Source organism: Alligator mississippiensis, chromosome 4 (genome assembly GCF_030867095.1).
Source record: "Alligator mississippiensis isolate rAllMis1 chromosome 4, rAllMis1, whole genome shotgun sequence".
NCBI classification, from domain to species: Eukaryota; Metazoa; Chordata; order Crocodylia; family Alligatoridae; genus Alligator; species Alligator mississippiensis.
Genome location: NC_081827.1, coordinates 134,980,922 through 134,993,082, shown reverse-complemented (window position 1 = coordinate 134,993,082; position 12,161 = coordinate 134,980,922). Strand labels below are relative to the sequence as shown.

Below are 12,161 nucleotides of genomic sequence, written 5' to 3'. Positions count from 1 at the left end.
GGGAGCAGGCTGGGGCCGATGACTCCGGCAGACGCCATAGTGAGCCGGAGACCTGGGTGGACGGCTGGCAGGTCGGAGGTGAGGCAGAGGTGGTCAGACGGCAGCAGTGGAGCCAAAAGAAGACAGAACCACAGGTGGCGAGTGGCTGGGGTGTAGCAGAGGACGGAGCCCCAAGACAGCCCGCTGGGAATCGCGCCTACTCTAGTGGCTACCCCAAGGAAGGACCCCCCACTGAAGTTACATTCAAAGTCGTGGCAGGTGAGTTCAGGGGCCTTCCTGATTTCAGCAGAGGTAGCCTTCAGGGCCCACCTGTAAGCCTGGAGTCCATAAAATCTAGGGACCGGGCGAGGGCGGCGCGGGAGCACCTACTAGAGCGGAGGCAGTTACAATGATATTATATTGCTAGGAAGCAATGCCCAAGGTGCTCTTACCAGGTCTCAAACACTGTTTTCTTCTTTGGGGCTCTAACCTCCCCCCTATACCCGACCCTAGCCTCTCCAGAGATGGCATTTGTAGTTCTCTGCAGCCAGATCTTGATTCTGCCTGTTTGTCTACTGTTCCGCCCTTAGCCATCAGGGTGACCATCGGTTATAGTTAAGCACATACCCCCTTCCAGGGGCTGTCCTTGGCCTGTACTCAAATATCCACAAAAAAACCCCAAACTGCTCTCAGTCTCTTTGTCTGACTCAGTCCATGTGCCTTTCACCTGGGATCAGGCTCTCATGTCCAAATAACAAACAGAAAAAAAAAAAAAAGTTAATTCAGTCACTGCTCAGCACAGGCCTGCCCCAGTTTACTTGTGAAAATTCACAGTCCTGGTGGGATCTCTCCCATGTGCAACAAGGCTCTAACCTGAAAACAGCAAATCTTCTGGCCTCTCTCCTGGATCCTCAGCCACCACTCTGCTCCAGGGATTATCAGAAGCCTTGTGTGGGCAGACCTCTGCCTGCCTCTTTCTCTGGGTCACATTCACAGCGTTTCTCTGGCAGGGTTCACAACACTTGCCTGCCGGGATGCTCAGCTGCTCCTCTCTGCGGCTCACAGGGAATCAACCCCTTCTGCCCCTCTCCAGGGCCAGAAATACCTCTGAGCAGCCTCCCTCCTCCAATCTGGAGTGAGATGCTGCTCTAGAAGTGCGGTTATCGCTTCTCTTCCCTTCCAGTCTCCAGCTGCAGCCCCACTGGCCATCCACGCTGTAAGTGTTGCTTGCTTTCATTTTCCCTTTCTGTAGCTGCTGGCTTCTTTTCCTCTCCTGACCTCCCCTGCCCAGTATGTAAGGCACCTCGGGACCTTTGTTTACTTTCTCTCACTCCTTCACACCATTACTAGTGATTTACCATTATTGCTTCCCTCTTGGAAGGAGCAAATAAGCAAAGTTTACTGTAGTTTTACAATACTTAACTTCCCCATTGAAATATTACTCCTCATTTTAAGTTAAAAAATTATCTACTTCACAAATTTAGTGATCATTTCTAGAATATTTATTAGGACTGTGTGAATCAGCTATTTGCTTTGGATTCAGATTCAGCTGATTCAAGGTACAGTGATTCGATTAGGTGATTCAAATCACTGTCCCAAATCGATTCGGCCAAATCTGATTCAGAGATTCGGCCGCTGCTGAATCTCCAAATCAAACAGTCCCCATCCCCCACCTGCTTTCCCAGCCCTGCCAATGGCTGCCCCACCCAGCCCCAATGACCTGGCTCTTAAAAAAAAAGCTCCCAAAAGCCCTGATGGTCACTGCAGCAGCCGGCGAGTGCAGGGCTTTTTTTTGGGGGGGGGGGGGGGGGGTTGTGTTGGGGGGTTTTTTTTGTTTTTTTTTGTTTTTTTTAAAGAACCGGGAGCTGGGGCCAGGTGGGGCAGCTATTGACGGGGCTGGGAGAGTGGGTAGAGAATGGGGTCTCATGGTAGAGCTCCTCACCCAGCATGGGGCAGTGGTGGGCAGAGGGGATCTGCACACACATACACACCACCCCCCCCCCTCCCGCTAGGCAGCAGTCAGTGAATGTGGGGCTTTTTTTTTTTTCCTTCAAAGAGCCGGGATGCTGGGGCTGGGCAGAACAGACATCGACATGGCTGGGAGAGTAGGTGGGGGCTGGGAGGCACTCAAGGGGACTGGGAGAGCAAGTAGGGGATGGGGCCTAGCAGGGGTCCCCCATAACCCCTCCCCACTCCTCCTCCAGTTTGCCCACCCCTCCCCCTCCGAATCTCCTCCGAACTGAAACAGCATCCAAAGCTTCACATAGCCCTAATATTTACAACAAAGCTGTGGAAGCAATTAGAAGGTTACAGATAATATTGTTTATTCTAAGTGAAAAAAAGACTTAAATTATGTTGAGTTACTTTATCATTTTCTGGTACATCCAATTCTGAAGTTTGTGAATCAAATTTGCAATGCAAGATGCACACAACTATTCATTAAAAAGATACATACGACCATTCAGACTCCAACTGCTTCCTGTAGACTTTCAGTACAGCCAGGGCTACATTCAAGTTATTTTGTTCCAGTAGTTCTCTCACTTTCTCTGAATTAAGGCAAGTGAACAGGACCATACAGCAGTAGGCAATAATTTTCGCATCATGGTGATTTAGGCAGGTCCTTCAAAAGAAAATATTTTATTAAGAATCAAGCCAGAATACCACAGCATTGTGGTTTAATTTATTGGACGTAGGCACTGGCATGTTAGTGGGTAAGAGGCAGTGAAATCATTTCAGCTACAATAAAGTAAAGACCATTTTGAAGTAACCTCAGAGATGAGACTTAAAAGTAGAATTGTAAAGCTAAAGTGGAAATATTTTGAAAGGAAGGAAGGGGATAGGGAGGGAGGGTGGTATAAAAACGTATTCAACCAGATTTCCAAATAATAAAGAGATTTTAATGCAAACACCTTCATCACTACAGATCATTCCTTATTGCTAGCAAATCTACCATGCAGTTAAAAAAAATTAACATACTAAATGCCAAATGCACCTGAAGCCTACCAGCTTCAGTGAAAACCAAAGATGCTTAAGATTTCACAAAGCTCATATTTTATTTACAGAAAGTCTCTTGGATGCAGCATTCAACACAGAAATGTTAGCATTTCCAATCTCCAAAATTAAGCTGCGACTCCTTTAGTAACCAGTTTTTTTCTTTAAAATGTAGCTAAAAATAGTGACTAAAAACAGTTGCTACTGAACAATTACCTATAATAAAATATATTTCTAGTCCACATTACTTGTGAACAGAGCTTGAAAACATGTACCCTCAAAAAAACCCCAAAAAAACAACAAAAAAACCCCAACAACACAAAAAACACAACCCCCCCCAACCAGAAGGCAAATAAATAGAACCAAGACTCATTATTATATTACATGAGTTTTTGAGCCTTGATGTGTGATTTTTGAAGGCCACTACTAACACTTAGCTTTCTGCCTCAGTACTGAGAAGAGTCTCTAATTACAGGAGAAGGAGACCTCACTTGGAAGGCCACTTACCCCATAGCTGCCTATGCTTGGCTTCTTATACTATTTATCAGGGGTGGGCAACTATTTCGGCTGACAGGCCACTCAAGTTCTGGTGAGCTGTCGAGGGCCCCTCACATAAAATCTTTCAGAAGATATTATTTTAACAAATTATACATAAAAACATATACTAAAATCAAACAACTACTATAACATATTTTATTTCAAAAAATAAATTATTGTCTCGATTTGGCTTTTTCTCAGTAGTGTAGATAGAGACAATTGCATAATAGCTCAAAATAAAACCTTACTCTTGTATATTGTGTGTGGGGGAGGATGGGAGGCAGTGTGGGGGGGGGGGGGGTGTGGACATGGGCTGCACGCACACTAGGCCCAGGAAGCCATTTGGGGATGCATGGAGGGAGGAGTGGCAGGGGGCATGTATAGCAGAGCTCACCCAGACAGCATCGTGCAGGTGCAGATGCAGCCCGCACCTCCATCTGGTCCATGGCACTCTGTATGGGGTTGAGCCCTTCCCACTCCCACCTGCACTCACCCTGGCCAGTGTGCAGTTCCCCAGTGGCCACCTGGGTACTGCTTGGCTCCCCCCAGCTTCAGGGGCTCCTCCTCTTACTCCTGTCCCTGCTACGCTGCTCCAGGCAGCAGATAACATGGGGAAGTAGTGACAGCTGTGAGGTAATCAAGCAGTAGACTGACAGCCACTGGGAAGCTGCGTGCACTAGCCAGAGTCAAGGCTAGGGTCAGGGTGGGCGGGAGTACAGCACAGGCTGCCCCAGGTGGTAGCAAGCAGGTCTCAGCTCCATGTGGAGTATCACAGGGGGCAGCCATGCAATCAATTAGCTGGCTGCACAGGGGGTGCAATCAATTAGCTGGCTGAATCTGCCCTGGAGGCCATGTTTTGCCCATCCCTGCTATTTCTACTGGTCACTGTTGGAGACAGGATTTTGGACTAAATGAACTTTGGGACTCAAGCAGTATACTAACTGTTATGCTTCTCAGGGGCTCTTGTCTTTATGGAGGGATTCAGTCCCCCAAGCTCCCCCATACTTCAAACCCTGATTACCATATGTCTGGGTTTTCCCAGACATGTCCTTTTTATTTTTTTTGTGTCCTCCAATTTCCATCTGGGTGGTTTTTTGAAATCTGAACAAATGTCCGGAAGTAGGGGGAGGGCAGTTGGAGGCAGGGGGCATCACATGTGAGTGCATGTGCACATACATGTGGCCAGCATGCAGCCAGGCAGGGTGGTAGGAGCAGCCTCAGCAGCTGGATTTAAGTAAGTCTATGGCGAGTGGAGTGGGAGGGCCAGGGTTTGGGGACTGTCGGGGGTGTATGTGTGTGTGTGCACGTGTGTAGGGGATGGGTGTGTGAGGTGGGGCAGGTGCCTGCCAACACTGAGGGAAGCTGTGCAGGCACTGAGGCTGCAGCTGGGCAGGTGGGAGGTACCTGCCCCTCCAGCAGGGGAAGTAGCGGGGACCCTTTGAGGGCAGTGGGGAGCTGTAGGGCTGAGTCGGTGGCACCAGGGTCAGTGCCCATGCTCACAGGGACTGGGTGGGCACCAAAAATGCTGCCCCAGGGGTTGGGGGTTTGGTCAGGCCACCTGTCATGGCACAGGAGCCCCAGAGCAGGGTGGGGGGTGCCACAGGCATCCTCTCCTCTTCCTTCCTCCCTGCACTGGGGCCAGACTTGCTCCACCACCACCCACATGAATTGGCGCCACCACATTCTGGCCCGGTTGGAACAGGGGCAGCTGGGGGCCCCTCTGGCAAGAGTGGGGGAGCAGGGGGCTGCAGGTCAAGAACGTGAGGCACTGGCAGTATGTACCAAGGGGCTGCGGGTCAAGAGTGAGGGGCACCAACACGGCCGGGGGGGGGGGAGGGGGGGAGGGGTGGAGACTGTGGGTCAGGAGTAAGGGACATTGGCAGGGTCAGAGGCCTGCAGGCTGGGAGTAAGAGGCAACAGCAGGCATGGGGGCTGCAGGTTGGGGCTGAGGTGAACCAGCATAGGCCAGGGGGGCGAGGGACTATGGATTGGGAGTAAGGGCCTGAGGTCTGTAGGTTGGGAGTGAAGGGCAGCAGCTGGGATAGGAGGGCTGCAGGCTGAGAGCGAGGTGTCCCCCTGACAGGTGTCCTCTTTTTTGGAACTGGAAATATGGTACACCTATTTTAACTGAGATTCCAGAATCCTTTATTTAGTTTCTCAAGACTTTCCACAGGAAGCAGCAATAGTTTGGTAACATTAAAAATGTAGATCATTAGATACAACAGCTTCAGTGTCACTTAATCTATTGTTTCAGCAGTACCAAGTTTTAAACATGGCCATCTGTTCCCACCAATTAAATTAGGCAGGCAAGATTTACCCTTCCTGAACTGTATGATCTCAGCTCCCAATCCATCCTTCCTTTTGCAAACTGCAGTTGTATATGTTTGCCTACACAACATTTTAGACTTCTACTATTTTAAAATATTTATGAGTAAGATTTTTCAAGAGAGCTCATCACTTAATTAATTATATTCCTACTGAATCCAAGCACACCCACTCACTGGAAAGACTTAAAATAAGAAAATACCTAGTTTAAAATATTTTTGGTTAAGTATCTCAACATAGAAATCAAACTATTTAACTAAACAAATTAACTAACAGATTTCAGTCTTTTTTTGAAGTAAAAGATGTAAGTGTAGGTGGAAATATTAATGCATGTGTATATGTAAGCATTATGGTATCTGTGCTTTAAAACAAAACAAATACACTGAAATCAAGAATTAACAGAGAATTATGTACTCTAATATCCTAACCTTACAATCAATGTAGACAGATCCTTGGGCTAGCACAGGACACCTATGATTTATGAGCACTATTGCTGATAAACACCTCAAATTAATGCTGCAATGCCCCCCCCGCAGTGAAAGAAACAATTGTGCTCAAAGGGACTATTCACATACGTCTATCTGTCCAGATCCAATGGGAGAATCGGGGTGTAATTCAGTCTAAAAAAAAATGACTAGGTCCACTAAGATTTCAAAAGGCAGAGCTACAGCCAAATCAAAACAAACATTCCTTAAAAATCAAAATTGTAGATACCATGCAGCTGACTAGTGTGCTTGAAAATTGCACATTTCAGACCAGATGTGATGAAATATAGCTCTCCATCGATACCCTGATATAAAGCTTTGTTACAAGTTTGCTATAGAAGTTTTGGTTAAATCCACTAGCCATATATTCATGGCTAGTAGATTTGGATATTATATACACATACATATTCAAGCTTGCTATAGAAGTTTTGGCCAAATCTATTATCCATATATACATGGCAATGGATTTGAATGTATTGCATTACATTGCACACACACACACACACACACACACACACACACAGTCAACAATTTTGATGGGCCTTTTTTTTCCTCCTTTCATTCACCTTCCAATTCTATCAATACTTGTCATGTTTATCTGGCAACAATTTGCATTCAGGTGGAGTTAGGATCTTAGAAATGGTTTTCAGGCAGGTAAGCTGTGTTTCAGAACAAGATTTCAATCATAAAAATTGATGTTATAAAACAGAACTTCTTGCAATCCCTGCCCAATGAAACTAGTTTACTGTCAGATAAGGCCAAGAAGGTTTTTCAAATCCAGACTCCCACAGTTGACTAACACAAATACCTCCACAGGATATGGCCTCAACTCTTCTAATTCTCCTAAACAGTTATTTTTCAAAGCATTATGGCCACTGACAAATGTGAAAAAAACCAGCACTTTACCAAAAGATGAAGCGCATCAGTCTGACCTAGCTCCCCAGCATCTGTATAAATCAGGCATTTCAACAGGTCTTTTTTGGCGCTTTTATCTAAAGCTTATTGTAACAGTGGCACGCTGCCGCCGCGGGAAAGTTTAAAATCCCCAATAGCACCCGCGGGGAGGGGGAGCCAGAGAGAGGGAGAGAGAGCAGGCAGCATGTCTGGCATGCTGGGGCTCCTGCTGGGGAAAGGCACCAGCTAGGCTGTGCTGTACCAGCACAAGAGGCAGGAGAAGCCTCTAAACCACTAACAGAGGAAAGCAAGGGGAAACTTCCTGCCTTGCAACAGGGAGCGAGCAGGGAGAGGCCAGTACTCCCCTTGAGAGGAGGGAGGCAAGGGGAACAACAAGGTACCCTGCATTTGCCAGCACTGACCCTAGGAGAAATAGAGCCAGGGACACGTGCAGAATCCCCTGGAATCCACTGGATAAGGGAAGGCAGCTCTGGGAGCCTCCCTATCCAAGGGGAATATTATTTCTAGGGAAGTTAAGAGTGAAGGATGCAAAGAGATAGCGGAAGAGCCAGAGAGACAAGGGGACGGGCTGGCCAAGTTGTACAGCTGAGTCCGAGTCCCTGCATTGGTGAAACCGACAGCGGGCAAGCCCACAGAGGACCGAAGGTCACCATGCCATCAGCACGTGATCGGTTGGCGACTGGACGGGGTGTAGGGGTGGTGGAGCCCCGCGGAACACTGTAGGCAACAGCTGTGAGTACACCTGTGTCGGGGAACCCCTCTGATAAGAACTCCACTGGAACCCTCTCACAATAATATACCAGCAAAGTCGTGGCAGGCAGGATGAGGGGAGGGGCTACCTAACCGACGGGTGGCATTAGCCATAAGACCTCCGACATCACACTTATTAAGTCAACTGTAGGTAAAAGCGCCAAGAAACCCCACTAGAGCATCCGATCTAAACAGACATTGGGTGAGCCAGATCAAACTAACATGATGCCTCTTCTGGGCATGTGCTGCGCTCTGTGCAAGGGCGTACTGAGCTGAAATTAAAGCAGTTTGGTTGGGTTTTTTTCCAACTCTGTAAGCAGCCAATAATGCTAAGAAAAGCTCAACTATCCTCTACCAACAATTTTAATATAGCCACAGGGATTATGTTAGGTTAAAAAAAAAAAAACAACAACAACACACACACACAAAAAAAAAAAATACACACACACCCCCCAAAAAATGGAAGTGTCAATGCTTACAAGAAAAGATCTGGGAAAGCGCACTTCCAAATGCTATTCTGGGAATCTTCATTTCCTGCTGCAAGGTTTCCAAGAAACTGGAGGCTACAACGAAAAGCTGAGGGAAAAGAATACACGTGAATAGGAAATTCAAAGCAATAATCAAAAATCAATACATTTTATGCAACAGCTACATTCTCCAAAAAAATCCAAATGCCTCAAGAAAACAAATATTACACCCATTTAGCTTTAACGTTATATATCTCTAATACTACACACATTTTTAAGTATTACCTTGCTGTATACTATTCTTTCTACTAAAATTTTCAGAAAAGGACATAATCACACAAAAGGACATCCCAAAAATTGTGGATGAAACAAATCATATTTTTTTTATATTTATTCGAATGTTAAATATTCAGTAAAAGTATTATGAACTAAAGACACTGTTACCTACAGCAGAAGAAGGGATTGGGAAGGAGAGGGAACTCTATAAGTATGTGCAGCACACAGTAGAGAAAGTTTGCTGTAGACTGGAGCAAGCCTTCCACATAGCAGTGTCCATTTTGTCTTTTCCAGACTTGTGGTGGCCTTTTTCTTAGTATTTCATTAACATAAATAAACTGCCTGTCATCACTGGACCACTGTGACAACAGCTCTGCTGGCTGCTACACAAAAAATTATGCACGTTCCACAAACTGGCTGCAAAACAAAATGTTGAAGCTCCTAGCAGGGCTAGCCAATGTACTTTGTGCCAGAGCATACTGTATGTGTTGCCTAAAGTCTAAAGAAACATGCCTGCCCTCAAGTAAAATACTGAAGTGGGCAATGATTTGGCCCACCCAAGATGACAGTGAAAAGTGAGGTGCCAGGGTGCCTTACTTCTCAATGCTTTAAGTGCCTGCACCACCATGCGAGTTTTAAACTCACCATTTCAATAGACTGTTACATGAAAAAATCAGGCAGACACTTCTGCAAGGGGCCAAATACAGATATTTAATCTGTCTAAGCATCCACAGAGCTAGACTCAATTTTCAGACTGACAAGAAAATATTAGTAACATGGAACACAGACAAATACACCTCAACATACAGTAGCAAATGCTAGGGCTGAGCAAAGCTTTGGCCCCCAATTTGATTCAGCAGAGATTTGGCCCGATTCGGTGACCAAATCTCTCAATCCAAATCGAATCAGAAAACCCTTTAATCTCTCTGAATTGAATTGGACCCTCCAAATCTTTTCGGAGAGATTCGGAAAGATCTGGAGATTCAGATAGACACAGCTTTAAATGTTTTTTCTATATACCTCTAGGTACCAGGTGGCTCGTCAACACTGCGATGCTGGAGTGCATGGAGTGTCCTACAGGAGTGCAAGGGTCCCCCAGAGTGCTTAACAGCAGACCTGGAAGTGAATCAGAAGCACTTCCAGTCCACTTCCAGGTCTGCCGGGGAGCACACAAGGGGGAAACCCCATGACCACCCCCAGTCAGCAACTGGTGCCTCCCAGATCTGGGGGGGAGGGGCACCAGGGTCCCTCCGGAGCTGATCACCAGGGCGAGGCGGGGCCCCTGCATGCTCCGCAGCAGACCCAGAAGTGGTCCAGAAGTACTTCTGGTCCACTTTGGGGTTCACTACCGAGCGTGCAGTTTCATAGTTGGTAGGGTCAGAAGGGACTTGAGCAGGTCATCAAGTCCAACCCTCTGCAATAGGCAGGAAAGAATGCTGGGTTCAAATGACCCTGGCTAGGTGATTATCTAGCCTCCTTTTGAAGAGCCTCAGGGTAGGAGTGAGTACCACTTCCCTTGGAAGTTGGTTCCAGATCCTCGCTACCCTGACTCTGAAATAGTGCTTCCTGATGTCTAACCTGAACCTACTCTCAAGTCAAGTTATGACCGTTATTCCTAGTTACTCCTGGTAGTGCTCTGGGAAACAGACTCTCTCCCATTCCCCGCTGGTCCCCCTATGGTAAGTTTACAGACAGCCACCAGATCCCTTCTCAGCCTTCTATTGTGGAGGCTGAACAGGTTCAAGGCCCATAGCCTTTCCTCGTAGGGCCTGCCCTGCTGCTCCCTGATCATGCAAGTGGCTCTCCTTTGGACCCTCTCAGTGTTGTCCACATCCCTCCTGAAGTGCAGCACCCAGACCTGGACGCAGTACTCTAACTGTGGCCTGACCAAAGTTGCATAGAGGGGGAGGGCCACCTCCTTGGACTTGCTCGTGATGCATCTGCGGATGCATGAAAAGGTGCAGTTAGCCTTAAGGACCGCGTCCTCACGCTGTCGGCCCATGTTCATCTTGGAATCCATAAAGAGTCCGAGATCCTTTTCTGCATCTGTGGTGATGAGAAAGGAGTTCCCCAGCCTGTAGGTATGCTGTTGGTTCTTCCTCCCTAGGTGCAGTACCTTGCACTTGTCAGTATTGAAACCCATCCTATTCTCATCTGCCCACCCTTGTAACCTATCCAGATCTAGTTGTAGCCTGTCCCTCCCTTCTAGCATGCCCACTTCTCCCCACATCTTGGTGTTATCCGCAGACTTGAACAAGGTGCTTTTCACCCCCTCGTCCAAGTCGCTGATGAAGATGTTGAACAGTGCGGGCCTGAAGACCAAGCCCTGGGGGACCCCACTGCTCACATCCGTCCAGGTCGAAAATGACCCATCCACCACCACACTCTAGGTGCTGCCCTCCAGCCAATTTGTGACCCATCTGACTGTGTAGGCATCGACACCACAGTCGCCTAATTTTTTCATGAGAATGGGGTGAGAGACGGTGTCAAAGGCCTTCCTAAATGCCAGAAAGACTACGTGCACTGCAACACCTGCATCCAAGGATTTTGTGACCTGGTCACAGAAAGCAACCAGGCTGGTCTGACAGGACCCGCCTCTAATGAACCCATGTTGGTTGCCCCTAAGCATGATCTCCCCTGCTGGTCCCTTGCAGATGTGCTTCTGGATAATTTTCTCAAAGAGCTTCCCCAGGACTGAGGTAAGACTAATGGGCCTATAGTTTCCTGGGTCTTTCTTCCTCCCTTTTTTGAAAATGGGGACATTGGCCCTTTTCCAGTCCTCTGACACCTCACCAGAGCACCACAAGTGCTCATAAAGTTGTGCCGGGGTCCCGCAATGACCTCTGCCAATTCTCTCAGCACCCTGGGGTGGAGATCATCTGGGCCTGCTGATTTGAATACGTCCAGTCCCACCAGAAGTTCCCTGACTAGGTCCTCACTGACCCTGGGCCTAGCTGTGCCTCTCCCAAGTCTGTCCGGAATCCCAGTGGGGGGGGATGTCCCAGTCCCTGCTCAGAAAAATGGAGGCAAAGAATTTGTTAAAGAGGTCAGATTTATCATCTGGTGCGACCACCAGATTGCCAAGCGTGTCCTGCAGGGGCCCCACATTACCCGATGCCTTCTTTTTGCTCCCTATATATTTAAAAAAGGACTTCTTGTTATCTTTGATCCGGGTCGCTAGTCCCAGTTCCATCTCCACCTTAGCCTTCTTAACAGCCCCTCTACAGTCTCAAGCAATGGCAGTATAATCCTCCTTGGTGATGGCCCCTCCCTTCCATTGGGTGTACATCTCCTTTTTAGCTTTCAAACATTCCTGAATGCCTTTGGCGAGCCATGGGGGCTTTTGAGCACTCTTGCCCACTTTGATTCGCGTTGGGACTGTCACCCTTTGGACTCAGAGGATTGTGTCCTTAAGGAATGACCACTTATCTTGGAC

General features: G+C 47.5%; 1 protein-coding gene across 2 annotated transcripts in view; it reads right to left on the bottom strand.

Annotated features, from left to right (window-relative positions):
• ATXN10 (ataxin 10) overlaps nucleotides 1-12,161 on the bottom strand; it is a 240,740-nt gene that overhangs the window by 163,169 nt on the left and 65,410 nt on the right. For both annotated transcript variants that reach the window (XM_006267426.4, XM_019482264.2), the window contains exons 4-5: nucleotides 8,462-8,558; nucleotides 2,435-2,599 (exon numbers count right to left, since the gene is read on the bottom strand). In XM_006267426.4, the coding sequence (XP_006267488.1) occupies nucleotides 2,435-2,599; nucleotides 8,462-8,558 (262 nt within the window). The remainder of the gene's footprint in view (nucleotides 1-2,434; nucleotides 2,600-8,461; nucleotides 8,559-12,161) is intronic.